Source organism: Ascidia mentula, chromosome 1 (genome assembly GCF_947561715.1).
Source record: "Ascidia mentula chromosome 1, kaAscMent1.1, whole genome shotgun sequence".
In the NCBI taxonomy this organism is placed as follows: Eukaryota; Metazoa; Chordata; class Ascidiacea; order Phlebobranchia; family Ascidiidae; genus Ascidia; species Ascidia mentula.
The window spans coordinates 12,350,176-12,368,295 of record NC_138566.1 but is presented as its reverse complement, the minus strand read 5'-3'; the positions used below and the strand labels follow the sequence as shown (position 1 = coordinate 12,368,295).

The 18,120-nt window shown below is 37.7% G+C and overlaps 1 protein-coding gene across 1 annotated transcript; it reads right to left on the bottom strand.

Annotated features, from left to right (window-relative positions):
- Positions 1-11,431: 11,431 nt before the first annotated feature.
- On the bottom strand, positions 11,432-17,633 carry LOC145905774 (matrix metalloproteinase-21-like). The gene is made up of 11 exons (XM_082993062.1): positions 17,163-17,633; positions 16,811-17,097; positions 16,407-16,745; positions 16,046-16,298; positions 15,321-15,483; positions 14,483-14,670; positions 14,273-14,420; positions 13,660-13,789; positions 13,431-13,579; positions 13,031-13,203; positions 11,432-12,016 (listed from the first exon to the last, which is right to left on the bottom strand). The coding sequence occupies exons 1-11, from the start codon at positions 17,373-17,375 to the stop codon at positions 11,702-11,704; spliced, it is 2,358 nt and encodes a 785-aa protein (XP_082849188.1). The 5' UTR covers positions 17,376-17,633; the 3' UTR covers positions 11,432-11,701.
- Between the last annotated feature and the right edge of the window lie 487 nt (positions 17,634-18,120).

Below are 18,120 nucleotides of genomic sequence, written 5' to 3'. Positions count from 1 at the left end.
GCTCTATTAACCCTCTTTTAAGCAATGATACACTTTTCTTTGTGACGTAATAAAGTAAGGTTAGGGATATTGTTGTAAAACTAAAGGGTTTGGTCGATTTTGTTCAAAAACTTAACCGAAACTTTGGGGTTAATTGCGTAAATTTTCCTTATTTTGCCTTAGTTTGTGATGAACTAATAACTAATTCCAAACCGAAATATATTGTTTCAACCAAGTTTAAGTCTTCCAGCAATAAATTGTTGTTTATATGCCAAAAGTGTTTTACAGTTCCACAACTGCTTTGCTGTGGTACATGTCGGTAAAACCAGAATGCTAACCGTAAGCAATGAATCATGCTTGTATTTGTTGAAAGTTTAATTTCGCAATACCAGGAAGCATATTTTCGTTGCCTTATTTGGTAGTCCCATGTCTCTGCAAGTTTGTCAATAATGCTTATTGTTTTCTAATAATGGCCATTTTAAAAACTTCGGTATCGCCTTTTTCTTTTTTTATGATGTGTAACGTGAAACGCAAAAAACTGTCTTTTCTTGCAAATTCGTGTGCTATCCACATGAACTCGCTTGTAGGTGTCAATTCACGTCAGCTATGTTTGTGTGGTGCTTTCCTCCACAACAAAGACGCCAATAATTGGGCTCGGCAACATGGGTTACTGTCTTTAACAAAAATATGTGTCTGCGGGTCAGACATGACCAAACAACGTCTGCAAGCGTCCAAGGACGGATCCCTGACAAAGTAAGTTTTTATCAATAACGGTGGCTTTATTGATTTTAAAGTGTATATGCTAAGGTTTTGTGTTTGCATCCAACAATACCAGGAATGCAAAAAACGCATGTCGATACGTGCAGGCTCATTCTTTGAGAGGAGCAACCTCTCTATGGTGCAGCTCCTAACCATCCTCTATCATTGGGCAGAGGAAAGTACTCAAGATGCAATCTGCAAAGAGGCAAAGATTGCCAACGGAGCGTGCGTTGGTTGGTGCGGTTTTCTTCGCGAGGTAACTAGCATCAAACTTGTCATATGACATTTCGTGTGTAACTAATTTGTCTTGGCACGTTTAGATTTGTACAGAAGATCTTATGACCAGTCCTATTTTGATTGGAGGTCCTGGCCACGTAGTGGCTATTGATGAATCGCTGGTGGCGCGAAGAAAACCGTGCTCCAATGCCCAGACCCGCGCAATTCCGCAACAATGGGTTTTCGGCGGCATAGATATGTAGACCAAGTAATTTTTATAACAATACCATCAACACAGCACGGAATATGTTTTTTATTTAAGTGAGTGCTTCATGCAACTGGTTCCCGCCCGTGACCAGCAGACTTTGGAAGCGGTTATCCGTCGCCACATTCTCCCGGGCACAGAAATCTGGTCAGATGAGTTACAGAAATCTTGGAAGTAAGATTATTGTGATATTTTTTCTATATCGTAGACGACTACAACATTACCTTTGCAGACATCAGATACACACATAAAACTGTGAACCATTCGCAGCAATATGTAACAGCTGCTGGTATCCATACCAACAGCATTGAGAGCTTATGGGCTTCAGCCAAAAGATTGATGCAAAAAAAAAGGGGGGGCCATGGAATTCATTCCATCTTACTTGGATGAGTTTTTGTGGAGACAAAGGAGGCCGAAATCTCATTATTTTAATGATTTGATTTCGGCCATAAAAAACAATCCAAAGTATTTGGTTTAAATGGGCAAGTATTTGACGCAGGTCAAGTATTCCAAACTTCATGAGAGGACCTGCTCTTAAAAAAACCTAAATTGTAAATAGGCAGGTACAATACGGCTACCGGCAATAGGTCCTGCGAAAAAAACACCTAACGACTACGTTGAGATTACCTCACGGGTGCAGTTGGAAATTCTCAAAGAAACAAAAGAAGTTTATATTAACATCCGAGTTAATGGAGTTTGTGTGTATTCGTGATATCGTTCTGGCAATGCTAATCCGAACCCGATAAATAAATTATAAAGGTGTGCGTGTGTTTCGAGGTGTACAATCTAAAGTACTTCTCCGATTAATGTGAATTTTGGTACGATTGTACAGAAGGGACGGTGTCATCAGATGAATGTAATTTTAATCGAATACATTTATCATCAATGTTATTACGTCACAAACAAAAGTTTATCGTTGCCTAAAAGAAAGTTAATAACGATAGCGACTTGAATTAAAACGATAGCGACTTGAATTTTTATTATGTTTGTTATATGTCCCTTCTTGTAATTTGTACTAAATTTCAAGTTTCTGCGTCTCCTTCATGGTTACGTACGATTCCGCACTTGGTACCCCCTCTTGCCGCCAACGGCGCCAGAGTTGTTAGATGTGTGTGTATGTTTCGAGGTGTACAAGCTAAAATACTGGTCCGATTAATGTACAAATGGGTACGATTGTACAGAAGAGACGGTGTTATGAGATGACTACAATTTCGATCCAATCCATCTATCATCAACGTTGTTACGTCACAAACAAATGTTTATCGTTGTTTAAAAGAGGGTTAATAAAGAGGAAGCGACTTGTGTTTACTATGTTTGTCATATGTCCCTTCTTGTCATTCGTACTTCTCCTTCATGGTTACGAACTTTTGCACATGTTGATAGTTGTTTACCGACCGCGGCGCTGAAGCGCATTAACATGGGTTAACGTTTTGTTTATTTTTGAGAGAAATACTTGTCGGATTTGACTGTGAATGAGCTCGATTATAAATTAGGTTCTCTTCTTCATAACATGTGACAACCAATTGAAACTGACGTAAAATGTAGGTGTTACGTCACAAACAAAAAGTTGTCGTCGATTTAAATTGGGTTAGTATTTCGTTACCGCCTAGATTTTCAAGTATGGTGGTTTGGTGACACTTGTGGTTGTCTGTGCAAAACCTAATTCTGTGCGACATCTCCTTCAGGACGACGTACAATTGTTCACTTTGTGACATATTTACCGCCAACGGCGCTAATACGCGCTATGGTCAGCTACATTTTTTTCTAATATTGGTTTAGGACACCCTTGTGGTTGATCGTAGGCAATTTCAAGCTTGTAATAGTTTTATTTTATTGAATAATCAATGAAGCGTAAACACGTATTTCTTCGTTGCTGTTGTGCCCTTCGTCGCCTTTCCGATGCCCATAGGAGAACCGCGTATGTGCGTGTAGGCGAGAATCTTCGTCGGTGCGTATCTTTTTGGTGTGACGTCATAACTTGACCCCCACCTTTATTGTGACGTAATTTGGGGTTTGCCCGGTTTCTGGAACATAGGTACGTAAGATTCCGCACTAGACCCGAGTTAAGGCTTGCTTTACGCCACAGTTTGGTGAGTGTTGTTGGTTAGCTGTGTGGCGCTATTTTGTTGGTTAGTCATGTTAGATTATTGTTTTGCAGAAAACCGCGTTATTTTTCGTGACGCGCGTATTTGACTCTGGAAATAAACTGTACGAGCACTGGCAGTTTAGCAAGCGCTGCCCGAGAGTGCGTCGTAACAGTTTCTTTGTTTGTGTGTTTTGCCTTAATGGCATGATTTGTACAAGTTAAATAGGCTTAATACACAAACAATGAAACATTCCCGTCTTTTCTGCTTTCCTGTGTTTCGACATCTCAATATTCAGACAGGTTGGAAAATTTCACGCTTTTGCCGTTGTTTAAGTTTGGGTTGACTTTGTATTCCGATTAACTGAGAGAAGTATGTTAATTTGACTTCATTTATTATTTGCCAAAGAAATACCTATGTTTGGTTTAACTTTTTTTGCGTTCTAGTTTGGTTGCCTAAGTTATATATGGCTTGATTGCCTAAATGACATGGTTAATAACACAACTATAATGTCGCTGCCTTGTACTGGCTATCATTTTTTCACCTGCCACCAGCTCAGCAAGTTTTTCCTACTGATATATCTGGTCGGGACTTGTCCTAAACCGGAAATTAGTTTTTCTTTTTTTCCCCGTGACGTTTTGGTTTTAACTCTTGGCTATATAGTTATAAGTTTTGGCCTTTTTGTGTATTTACATGTGTTGTGCGGCGACATAACATCCCCCCGCTTATCTGGTACTTGCGCCAAAAAAATATAAGTTATATCTATGTGTATATACAAATTTCCGTTGTTCGAATGTAACATATGTACACATAACAATTAAGCAATCACCGGACACAATTGTTATAGACTCGGAGACATTTACAAAGATATAATTGTTGATATAAGTTACAAACTATTTTAGTACATTATGAAGAACCTCGAAAAAACAAATCTTTCATTGATATGCAGGCGTTAGCTGATGTTATCAACGCAGTAACAAAGGTACATCTACAACAGAAATTTTTGGTTTCCATTTTAGTTTCGTACAGAGGCAGTTTGTTTGCAGTTGAAGAAGAATGAAGTTTAGTTGTCTGTTGTGCTGGGGCAAGTCAGTTGAGTCAAGTGTGTTTGCCACAACAATACCAGAAATGTCCTTTGTAGTTGTTTGATAAGAGTGTTATTTGCATGACTGTCTCGATGCGGAACTTTTACAAGCACTGTATTTATTTCCTTTGAGCTTTCTTTCAACTGTTTTTCTGTTACGTGATGATTGCAATAGATTTTTATAAGGTCTGATAAGCAAATCGTGGTTTCGAAGAAAGTGGTATCCAATAACAGGCTTTTTGATTTTGCAAACAGAAAAGGTAACTGGCATGCTGCCGAAGCCAATGTCAATGTTAAGTACAGTTTGTCCATAGTAGGGTATGGGGTCGCCGCCTGGTCCCACAAAATCTGATTCAGCTTCCTGAGTGCAGTGCTGTGTATTTGGGAGAAAATATTGAATGCCCAGAAATGACATTTTATTAATTCTGTGTTAGTCATGCGACAAGGAGTTTGAACCTGGCTTCGAATATCGCTGTTGATTTGGTGCTTTTGGAATCTGATTCTGTCTACAGACGTTGACAATATTGACTAGCTTGTAACTGCAAGGTTTGTTGCATTTTTACGCCTTGTCACCAACGCATACATGATAAAAACACAAGCCATCTGTTGACTGGTGTTGGTGCTTGGTAGACTAGAGTATTTAATTGTCCTTGTCTTTGATATTGAGGGCGACGTTGAGCTGCAAGAAACTGTCGGAAGGGCTGTCTGTGATTTCCTTGTTGAGGCTCGTAATAACCGTTTTGATTTTTAGACTATTGCGCATATTCTTGTCTTGCCGGGTGGTATGAAAACTTCCAGCGGTTGGTCGTATTGTAAATTTTGTTTTGCTGTCTTTGATTGCCTTTATCTGTCTTTAAACCAGTAAACAGTTCTTGTATCTGACCAGTAATTCTCTGCATTTCGTTGTTTTGTGTTCGATCTGCCGGTACACTGTAATCAGTTGGCCTCATAATTCTGTCAGCCAGCAACCCCAGCATATCTTCTAGAGATAGAAGCACCCTGATCATTTCGTCATACAAACTATACTAAAGTCACTAACCGTGTTCAACGACAACAAATGTTAGTCCTGGTTAACCTATAAAAAAATAGTGGCAACTGTTACTACAACAAGGTAATGACACCGTCCTGTTTAATTTCGTTGCTATTTAATTTTTGAATAGTCAGAATTTTTTCTATGTCCTAGGCAGAACACACTTCCAGAAGAAAAAAAGTATGAAAGTTAGTTTGTTTATCATGTAGTGCAGGTTGTTTAAAAACATTGGAGACGCACTTTGTTATCAGCGAGACAGCGTTTTCTTGACTTGACTGTGGTGACTGGTTGCTGGCGCCATATAAAACGTGTAATGAAAAGAAAATGGAGTGTGGCATGTCACACTTTATCCGCACACATCCCATAAACTCCAGCCACTGGATCGAACAGTGTTTCAAACGTTTTTGTAGCAACGCACTTGCAAACTGGATGATTGAACACCCTTCTACTGCTTTTGATATCTACAACGATGCTGCCATCGCCAAAATAGTCTTTGGTCTTGCTTTTACACAGACGAATATTTTATTAGGATTTCGATGCTGTGGAATGTGTCCCTTGAATACGGGCATTTTTACAGATGAAGACTTCGCTGCTTTCGAGGTGTCCGACAGACCATTTCAGCCTCCAGCGACCAGCGACAACCATGCTGATGCCAGTGAATCCTCAGTGCATGGCAACCCTGAAACGATTGATGCTACAGATGAAGGGATAGGAAATGAAGAAGCGGCAATATATGTTTCTCCCTGCGACATAATTTCTATTCCAAAGGCAGCACCCATAAACCGTAGTTCTAAAAACGAAAAAAGGGCCGATCATTAATTTTAATTTTAATTTCATAATTTAAAAAAAAATTTTTACTTGTATGGCTTGATTATATAAATAGGTTGTTTTTGTTTGGGTGGACTTTGTTTTCCGATTAACTAAGAGTAGTAATGTTAATTTTTACTTTTTTTATCATTTGGTAAAGAAATGCTTATGTTTAATATACCTGAAATTAGTTCTTTTTCTATACCTATGTTGTTTTGTTGGACATCACAACTTGGACATGCGTTGAACGCGTGATTACAATGACTATGGTTTTAACTCTCAGCCATAACAAAGTTATAAGTTTTGGGCATTTTTTGTGTAAAGGCTATACTTGTGTTGTGCGGCGACAGGACAAAACTTTTTCATAATCTTGTAGCCAGTGTCTTTTACAAACAACAGTGTCTGGTCTATCTGGAATATAGTCACGTGGTATAGCATGCAGTCATTTCAACCTCTCTTCTCTGTCTCGTAGTAAACGAAAAACTGCAGTTTTATCTCCTGTATCATAGCCACTCGTCACACAACATTTTCTGCCCATGTTTTTTTTTGATAAATCCTGCATATATAATTTCATGTATTTTATATATGTCTAAATACTTTTAAATATTCCTGATAGATGCTTTTAACCAATAAGAATAATACCAGAAATGAACCATCTACCCATCCACGCAAAAACTATTTACACGTCTCGCACGATCGCAGAAACCAGTTGAAACACATCCGTCTCCAGTTTTAAAACGAGCGCGACCGGTGTGCAGGCATGTTATAAAGGGCGCTATTGAGTATCAGCATGTGGTCTTCTTTCCTTGTGACATATTTTGTTATTGGCCTTCTCCGGGCTGTGTATACATGCCACAGTCGTTTAATAGGATGTGGAAAGACTGTGCACCACGATGTGTAAAAGTTGCTGGCCATGTCAGACATAAAAATAGCAGTAGGTCTAATTATTTCTTCAACTTTTCTTTGGGAGCAAAAAAGGCATAGGCTTACTTTAGGATTTGTCATTCGTCCTTGTTTGCAATAATCCAAAAGAACAAGTATGTAACAATTTGTATGCACTATGTGTTTTAAGTACTTCCTTCTAAAACTCTGTTTGAATACAAAGAACAAAGTCATTCCCCGCTGAAACATCGCTGTGGTTTACTTGCTTTTTGGAGTTACGATCGGTTTAAAATCGGCCTCGTTTTCTAGATCGTTGACCCAGAAGTCCAAGCTGCTCAATATTGGGCATGTTTTATTCCTTACGAATATTAGACATTTTGTTGCGCAAGCATCTCTGTTTATTGACATAACGTTCTTTTTATCCAGCGGCTTGTCTGGCGATACGTCTGCTGCGAGATCCAAGGTTCTCATTAAACGCAAGATTTCTGACAATCTCGACACAGTTGTTGTGCGTGACCAACATGGCGTGTGCAATACTCTACATGTGTTAAATTTGAACATTTACATGTTCATTTGGAAATAACAGGATTCTGCTTTTTTGCTTTACAAGAGTTAGGATGATAACTTGTTGAATCGTGTCAATAGGTATTAACACTTGTTTTTTTTACAACGATTGAAACTGAAGTGATCCAAATTACATGACTTTCGACCTTCTTGGATGACGGTGTTTTAGCATCTACTATTATAGAGGGCGTTGTGTCTCCATCCTATCCTTGTGTATTTACATGTGACCTTTATGTCTGCTCGCAATTACCTGTTGGACCAAAATAGGGAATATCTGAAATACAACACTCGCTACAAAATTTTGGCTTGAGCCAAATACAACAAATTTCATTAAGTTTTTAAAGCTATTTAGCAAGTCTTCCTGAGAAGTGGGAGTTTCTTCACGAACAAAAAAGCTAACAGACGTCTTAAAAAATATCTTACAACATTGTGGGAACACAAAGGCCTTGTATACTTGGCTACATAATGGTAATACAAATCCACGTTTATGGAACTCCTTGCTTGCGGATAGATTAATCAGGAGGCTTATTATCGTCAAATTATCTTTGATTATGTGTCAAACTGTTCACAAAGCAAATTTATTTTTTATAATTTCACAGAGTTGATTTGTTTTTCAAATACCGTAAAAAAATATGGATTTTAATTTATCATTTTCATCAACTGACACAAACTTAACAAATCTTTTAATTTATGAACCTAACTCGATAGGTTAACCGTCAGTGGCGGCAGTGTTTTATTGGGGAAACTGTTTGAGTCATTTCTTGGAAATGTTATTAGGCCTGAATTTGTTGTTTGTGGAAGTAGATTGCAAAAGCAACTTCAAAATAATTTGCTCGATGTAAATAAATACTTGTCACATGTTTTCTATGTCAAAAGTGTCATATTAGCATCCTTATGTCTAAGTTTTGTTACCACGTTTTAGCAAAACAGAGATGTGCATATTACTGTTTGATATTATTTTATCAACAATTTTTTTTTGAGTTATTGCAGAAATTGCATCGTGTATTTAGATTACAACCCAACACTTCTGCACAGTTTATCTACAAGATGCTTGCAAAGCGCTAGCAGAATTAAGGAATCCAACAGGATGACAGCGCTTTTTAAATGTGATATTCTTAGTGTTGTAACTTTATTTTCTTCAAGCTTATTTTGAATTACACTATTTTTCCACATCTTGTAAATTTTATTGTATTAGCTAAACAGAAAGGCAAAAAAGCGGCAACATTATTAAAAAAAATGGAAAGTCAGTAGTGGAAATGGTTTTATGATCAACTATCGTAACTTTGGTGCTATTGTGTAGAGGAGAGATGAACCTTGCATAAAACCAAAATAGATAGGATACTTGAACGATTCATTTTGCAGCAAAATCCAGGTACATTTTTGTTGCTCTTTTATCCCAAATAACCGGGGAAATCAAATGCCCCCCAGGGGTCAAAAATGCACCTGTTTGGCAACCAATGTTGACCACAATGCGTAGATGAGGGATGGATCTTTCATAAAACCACAAATGACTGGGCCCTTAAATGATTCAAGTTTGAGCTGCCATTTTAGTTCAATTTTCCAAACACCATGTAGCTACATGATTAAAACGCCCAAAAGTCCACCCGCAACTGGCTCAAAATCGCCCTGGCAACAACACATGCACATGTACCCACTTAACCGTAAATTCACCTCACTCAATCACTTGTCGCTTTTTAATGTCCTCTTTCTATTGTGACAGTATAGATGATACTATGGTGACAGAGGACAACGTGGTGGGCATTTCTCAAGTTCGAAACTTATTTTACTAACACCAATATTCGTCCTAAAGAGTAGGCTGTGACACTCTGCTGCGAAGCATAGTAGTTAATAATTCTGATATGATGTATTGGCTAAGTTATGGTGTATTGGGTAAGAGCCGAAGCAATTGAGTCAAATACAAATTAACGCGTATCGTGCGCAAGATCTATGATGCCTTGCTGTCCAAACAAACTGTATCTAATGAAAGATTGTCCACCCTCATCCACCCAATGTTTAAAATGCTTTGGCAAAATGTAATGTCTTTATTTTCTCGAATTGTTTCAATGCAGATTAGTTTTTGCGTGATTGAATTTGCGATGTTTTCTGCGTCAGTACATTTTTGAGTTGTGTTGACTTTTTTGGCCTTGTTTAACGAACAATTTAGGACTTGGTACCACGTGGTAACTGGAATATTGTATTATGTGTATGGGTTGGTGAACTGTTGTGACGATCATTGAAACATGTGCCAATAGTTGGTGAGCGTTTAAAAGTTTTTGTTTCTGTTTCCGACACAATTGTGTTTGTGCGGAAACCGTGCTCATGCATCTGTCCTCGTTCATTAAAAAAAAATTCATCTAACTTTGTTCCAATACCGGAGCCAGACCGGCGTCGTGTTTCAGTGCGGGAAATCCGCCTTGTGTGACGTTGATGTATCTTGTATCTCCGCGTACCTGATATCAGGTCAGTCAGTAAGACGCCTTGCATTTCCGCGAACCCGTAGTCTCATAGTCTGGTCTTGTCCTTTTCCTAAAACGAAACCACCAGGCAAATCTTCTGAGATCCAAGGTCAGATTTGAATCACAACGTCCAAGTCTTAAATAGGAATGATCTCAGTCTAAAACCTTGATCTGTGACCAGACCTAATCAGTTTGATAAGAATTCCCTTTCTTAATTAGGTGGCATTTTTTAACTGAAATTAAAGCTTGATAAGAGAAGGTTTAATGCTGAACAAATAATAAGATTTGCTATAGACCTACAAAAATATTTTTTTTAAGTTATCCTTCACTATCAGTCTACTAATCTTTACCGAGCAAAGGGGTCATCTTACTTTAACAACATAACATAAAATCTAGTACCAAATAATTAAGGTAGTCTGTCATATCATAGAAATAAAACATCTTTGATTATTATTCAGTTACCTAAAAAATAGTGTTTTAAAAAAATAACATTAACGCTGGTTAACGGGTTGGAAATATTAGAATGACATCGTCGCTGCAAACATTTTCGACACAAAGCAGCGGCACTTCGTATTTAAGGGGGTGCTTTGTGTTTAAGAAACCATCAAAACGTCACAGGTGACCATCTTACCTGAAAGGTACTTTACCCTAACTCATAAAAAAGACAAAATAACACGAAAGAGTAGACTGCCCATAAGATTTATTAAAAAGAAATAAAGTTAAGGTGATAATTGCAGGCTATGGTTGCCTAAGCGTTTATTGGCAACCGACAGGGCAAAAGGTATAACTACGTGGAACATGCCAACACCACAACATTTTTCGTATACAACCAATTGACGTGGGCTGTTGAAAAATTTGGTCAATCCCCAACTAAATGTGTAAGGACTTTGATCCCCACGAAGCAAAAAATAGAAATGCAGGCGGTTAAGTGGTGGCCTTGCAGCTATCACCGTACAACGACAGACCCCGAGTGCCTCTCACGTTTAGAAGACTTTCTAAACATACTCAGCGTGGCCCTTTGTACCGCTTGGTTAAGGCATGTAACGTTGGACCGTTCAGAAATTCAGGAATTGCTCCGCATAAAATATTTTACTTTGCACCTCCTTTTTGTCGTTTTTGTTAAAGTAACATTCTTTTGTGCGCACCAACGCGCCTTATCGCAATGCGACGTCACTGCTTTTTTCTTCATTTGGCGAATGGGCAAAGTGATCAAATGTTGTCTGTGTCACACACAAAATAAACACTCTCGAGTATGTAAGGAAGAAAGTTATATTGAAATTAATGACACATACACAGTGCTTGAAATTTAAATTTATTTTGCTTTTTAGAATAATTAAGTACGTTACATGCATTTTTAAATAAAGAATTTTGCAATCACAAATATGTGGTAATCCTATATATTTTTAACACTGAGGTAGTGGGACACAAATTCAAAAACAAAGTACATGTATGCGAGTAGCTGTTGTCAAAAAGTATGTACAGCAAAGCCAGCTTAACGCATTATCTGAAAACCTGTCTCCTATATTAACATTGTATAACATACTAACAGCTAATAACTTAGCACTTTCTTGAATTTTAAGCAGTGGGTAAAGCCATGACCAGCTCAGTAGGTTCTACGTCACAGAGGTCCTTCCAGTAATCAGATATTTTTTGTTTAGGTCCAACTGCGTTGTGTTTAAACTCAACACCAATGTTTAAATACTTTTCTGTAGGACCCGCCATTTTCCAAAAATATATTCCTTTAAAAAAATAAAATGACCTCTTTTTATAGGAATAGTATGTGCTATCAATGTTGCCAGGTAGAGGTGAAGCTCCTCCCCATCCAGGAAACGCATTCGAAATGTGGGAAAAACTCTCCAATGACATTTTACCCCAATGAAATTTGTAAACCTGGAAAAACAAATTAAGGTTTCTTGGAAGAAGCAAATAAACGAAAAAAGTCAAAACATAGTGACATCTTATGTTTCTGTGGAAGGTTTACCTTACCCTCATTCACCGTTAGCATTTTTTCTAAGATTTGTCCGCATTTGTAACGAGGCGTATTAATTTTTAGGCCGTGTTGAGCTGCTTTGGCCACAGACGTCCGTATTCAACATGTTTTGGCCCAAACAACATTAAATGATGGCCTTTTCTGTTAATTTCCTACATCACTTTTCTGCCATTTACATATCGCGACAAAAAAGGTCATTATGTTAAATATTTATGTAGCATCATTAAAGGTAAACTTTTTCAGTTGAACTTGTTTTGGGGCAGCTGATATGTCGTGTAACATGTTCAATGTGTGTATGCTTTAAACAAACTCTGTTTTCCCACTCGGGCTACGTAAGTACCAGTCCACGTTCTTGCGTAAATTGCTTATCCGCTGCTGGTGTTAGCAAACTATTGCTTGCGATTCCATACGATCGGATGCAAAGCTAACTCTGTAACGCTTGCATTTCCAAAGTAATGAAGAACATGTATTAATGGTACGCCCGGGATCATTTCACATAACTGATTATCAAATTCGGTAAATACAGATAATAATCCCTTCGACTTGAGGATTGTGTCGTGACAAAGCAAATATTTACGATTTCCAAATCGGGAATTGTGAGAATCGTACTGAGTGATTTAAAGGTGCGAAAAACTCTTCTTTCAAAACCTAAAAAGCTGTACGTTTTCACTATTTACATAGTTGCTTTTCGCCTGTTTTTTGACACCAAAATGTTAGGTTTAAAGGTTCAATATATTCGGATTCGTAAAACCGTTTTAAATCGTACATTCTAAACTGCTCCAGCATGTTCGCAGAAAAAATAAATATATTTTTACTCTTGTGAAAGTTGCAGGGCCAGGAGGAGGTAATACAATAACAAAAGCAGTAGCATTACTTACGACATTTAAAAAACAGAACATAGAAAAAACACTTACATAGTTTCCTTTAAAAAAATAAAGCAGTTTTTCGTCCCACTTGTAAAAAACTGTGTCAATTGGATGGGGTACTCCAGGAAAGTCGTCCGCTATTCTTCTCGGATATCTTTGTCCAAACTTATTAAAAATTTTTGCCCGATCATTTATGTTGTCGTATTCTATATATGTGTCTCCTGCAAAAGTATTAAACAGAATTAAAGCCCAAGGCTTTTATTGCATTGACAAGGTGAAACTAAAAAAAATGTGTCGTTTTCATTTAAATAAATTTTAGAATTGCATTTGAGTAACCTTACAACGAAAATGTATGTGTCCTTAAAGTTAGTAAATTAATATCACAAAGTTTTGAGTCTTCGATAAGATTTCTATCACAAAGGCAACACGGTAATTAAACAAAAATCACCTTTGAAAAAAAATGTTGGACCGTGAGGTGTACCCCACTCCCGAACATGAACTATTCCATCTAACTTTTGATTAGAAACTGATGAATCCATCACTCCAGGCCAATACTGCATTATGAGTTTAGGATCTCCGTACCTAGGGTGATTGGACCTGACGTTACAGAAAAATCTTAATGCAAACCATCGGTAGTTATGTGTAATTACGTCAACTATGACTTAAACTCAGGGTACCTGTTATCATACAGCCAATACCAAGATTTTCGAAAAAAATATGTATTAAACTTCCATCGAAGAACCCCGTCTTGTGTCCGAACCTGACGAACCCAATCAAACACGGCATCGAACGAAATTGCACAAGAACCTGCAAAAAAAGACAGTTTGCGCCTTGTTTGGTGTACTTACTACGGTCAAAACAGTATCTTGTTCGACACCACTTGAATGCCACAAACATCAAAGTGGGTTTTTCTCAATAATTTAATCAAATGTTCGGCACAAGGGACACATAAACGGTGGGCGCGGCCGATAAAATTGCTGTAATTTAGGAGCGTCGTAAATTTCTATGCAATCTTCTGCGACAATCGTCAACAGGCTTAATGTAAAGGTTTTTGCTCCGTGCTGTGCGCGCTTCATCACAAAGGGTATAAATTGGTTGTTCGCACGCAATTGATCGTAGTAACTTGTTTTTAAAATTACAAATATTCCGTGGACTACGTTTTGGTGAGTTTCAACTCGATTAGAATAATATTTTTTACTTAGAAATTTCACTTTATATTTTATTGTCGCAAAATTAAAAAAATATTAATAAAACAATGCACATAGCTACAGTCGTTTATATAAACCTTACCATAAATTCGTTTGATACTCTGTCGATCAGAAGGTCCAAGTTCAACAGCATCTTTGCTCTTAAATGGTTTGTAATACGGGTTCATAACTGAAACTCTATTTTCACTGTGAGGCAGACCCAAAGTATGACCTATTTCGTGCACAGCTACCTGGAAAATGTTGTCGGCAAGTAAAAGAAATACCCTTTGAAAAATATTTAAAAACTAAATACCTTGAGTAAACTTATCGGATATCTCGATGACTGTCGAGCCGCGTGTTGATTAGCTGGTTCCCAACTTACGGGTACAAACGGCTGATCATCATTAAAATGAACTTCGGCCATAGGTAAAGGCCAAGCGTGAGCATACTCTTGCATAAATGGACCTTTTCTGAATTCCACAGGGCACCGATTATGTCTTTCTAGTAAAAAAAGTACATTATATATATATATATATATATGAATAATAGTACTGATGATGCCCCAAGGGCGAAATATATACTCTTACGATTAGGCGTCTTGGACGATTTTGCAATAACCTAGGTTAGTCCTAGAATCATTTTATTTTTATACATAATGTCATTTTGAAATCCAAAAGTTGGGCCCAATACGCAAAACGAAAACTATGTAAGGAAAGGAGAAAAATGTCATTTATACAGCATGAATGAGCATGTTTTTGCGAGAGAGTACCGACGGGTTGGTCTAATCTAGTCAGGTATCACAATTACTCACAGAGTGATTGACGATCAGCGTCAGTGAGTTCATCACTGTGTGGCTATGTAAGGAAATTGGTAACAAATTTCTGCGCATTATCTACAAACGGATGCAATTATAATAACAAAGTGGTAATCATAAGCATGATACAACTCTTCCATTGCTAATATTAGTTGTAAGACTAAACGGTACATCCTTGCAGCAGGGCATTCGTGGTGTGTGTACATCAACACTTTAAACGTTATATCTCTTGAGCCGCAGGCGAATAGTGAGCAACAAAACAGGTTCATTAGTTCTGGCATTAGCAAAGGCGGGAAATTTGAGCGGCCATGTGCATTTAACATATACAACAACTCACTTGATCCAAATCCAATTAATATGTCCACTTCTTCAATCGGCGACGTGTTGTCTTCAAGGAAGTTTCTCGGAAGAATTTCACTCCACATACGAAAGCCAAGCTTGACCGTAAACCAAACTTCATTGACACTCATGGAGGGATTCATTGTAGGCCACTCCTTTACCTACAAACATAAGCGTCGATTTTTCAGCGTTTTGTAAAATATTAAGGGTAACTTTTCCAGGTTTTAGAAACACGCAAAAACATTTCGTCAGTCGTATCGCTTTAAACATAGGCAAACGACGCAAACTCCGTTTCGTGTCACTTTGTTTTTACACCGAACCATGTTGTTGTAGCACTACGTTTTAAACAGTTTGACCCCCTTACTGAAAGCGGCACATTTTTGTTTCACTCGGTCTATTGCAGATTTAGTAGCCTAACTATGAAGTAACATACAAATATATTACGCAACAATACCGATTGTTAAAATTATGCAACAACAATTGCTGCGCTGCGTAACAATACAGGTCGTTTGAAACTAGCTTAACGCATAGTATAAAAAATGCGTTTTTTTGTTAATAATTTTAAATTTAGGGGTGACAATACAATACATACGTTGTCACCCCTGTTTGTTTGTGAGTGGTGACACATCACCCCAGTCACCCCTAATCGACGCCTATGTTTACAAACATATATATTCACTTTATGTCGCACAACATTACACATTTGCAAGCACAAAAACCTACCAATCTCCAAGTGATGGTTTTTTTTGTGAAAGGCATACCCCACCCATTTCTTTGAAATATAGTATATAACATGGATCTTTTTTGTCGCCGTCTATTGTTACCCCTCGCATGCAGTAATATACGAGTTGTAAGATCGGTTTGATTTGGTAGTGGTGTAGGGTGTACCGGAATGGATTTTGCAACGACTTGTTCCGATTTCTGAATAACTTTTTCGGCCCGAAGAGCCGCCAATATTGGTTCCATGCCTTCCACCCTAATTTCGCGTGAGAATGGATTAATTTCTTGTCTTTAACTCTTAATTTGTATTGATATAATTTTTTTTCTAATCAAGTCCACACAAAATTTCTAACTAAAAAAATACCTTGTCGAGTGTGGTAGTTCAGCTTCAGAAATGACATCCTCCGTTACGAAATTGGCTAAAATGGACTCCGTTTTTGCATTTTCAGTCGCTTCTTGGATGTTCGTTATTGAGGGTAATCCATACTCATCATAATACTCTTGATACGCAAAATCGACTCTACTGTTGACAATAGCACGCTTTTGTCTCGTGGTGCCCGAATCGGATCTTACGCTTGTGTCTGAAGAACCATCTCCTGAAGAATACCCGTTGCTTGAGTCAATATTTGCAACACCGGTATTTTGTACTACGCCACTGGACTTATTTGTTGAAAATTTTGCCGTTTGGTCAGGAACTCCGCACCTGTAAAATGCGTTGATTATTAAAATGCTAATCAAAACTTACGCCATCACCAATAACTTAGATACCTTGGTTGGGTCATTACAAATATTGTGGATTCGTCCAAAAGCCCCGTTACTATAAGGCCATTTGCTTGTTGAAAGTTTTTTAAAGCTTCCCCGAATTTCTGGTCAGAAAGAGCTGCAAATTGTTCTTTAACCAAATATTCTATCCTTGTTTGATTTCCAAGCTCCGTTTCTAAATTGATATTGTTTGTGTTCTCTATCACCCTCCCCTCTAAGATGGACTCATTAATTCGTGGCGAGACTGCAGTCCAATCTGGAGGTTCAACCCAGCCAAATTTCCCAAGATATTCCTGAAAACATACATTTATACTCTCAGTAGCTTCGAGAATTAAAATTTAATTAATAATCTTCCTACCTTAGCAGATGCTGTGGGATTTGACATGTTGTCATTAAATAAGGCACTTAAGTCCGAACGGAACTGTCGTTGAATGGGGGGGCCATATCTTCTGCTGAATTCGGGTTCCCCGTTTGCTTTAAAAGTTAGGTACAGCAGTGCTAAAAATGTGGTTGTAGCTTTTCCTCTTGACCAAACAGTCAAATGTTCAGTTAGTGGCAAATTTTTTCTCATTTTGAACCAAAAATATAATTGACTTGAAGACTTGCTTGACTCAGCTTTGTGTTGTCAATTTCGTTGATCAATATCCAGTGTAACAGCTGGGCAAAAACTTGTACCTTACTTGCAATTTTAAAACACTATCATGCTTATCCAATCTTTATACAAGATTATGTGCGCTTTGAATTTTGTGCCAAATGGTAGACTCCAATTTTTTGACGTTCAACAAACTCAGAAAATTGCAGTGAGGTTTTTGTCTCATCATACTAAAATCATGACCTAAAATAGTGACAACATACTTAAGTGCTTTAAATACTTCGAAACCAAGAGAACAATTGATGTGCAGTAAAATATCGTGATGTTTAAATTGGCTTGATCTACTGCACAGTTGGAGACTTTTTGCTTTAATTACGTCAACTATTCGCTGCCAGATTAATTTCCGGCAAGTTTTACGTCATTGTCTTTGTTTTTTATCATGATTCATGCTTACGTTAATGTATTTTGAGATACAATCAGTGAACAGAAAGTACACACTCATTCCCGACCTACTTTTGCTTCCGATTCTTAAAAGACTGCTGATGTTTAACACTTTCCTAGCGACTTTCGCTGGTCTGCTTAAATCTATCGAAATATCAGCTGCTGTATTGTGATTTCGCCTCAAGCACTAAGTTATTTATTGTTGGTTTTGTCCCGCTACATTTTTTCTACTCGTCTTTGCGTCAAGTCAAATTAGTTTTTTAAACCTCTATTTTTTTCTCGT

Bases quoted from the DNA above. Each gene is read 5' to 3' on its own strand.
- LOC145905774 (XM_082993062.1), bottom strand. From the start codon at position 17,375: ATGAGAAAAAATTTGCCACTAACTGAACATTTGACTGTTTGGTCAAGA. The intron at 16,299-16,406 runs GTATTTTTTTAG...ACGCGAAATTAG, and splicing joins GAACTACCACACTCGACAAG to GGTGGAAGGCATGGAACCAA. The intron at 14,671-15,320 runs GTGAGTTGTTGT...TTTTTTTACTAG, and splicing joins ATTAATTGGATTTGGATCAA to AAAGACATAATCGGTGCCCT.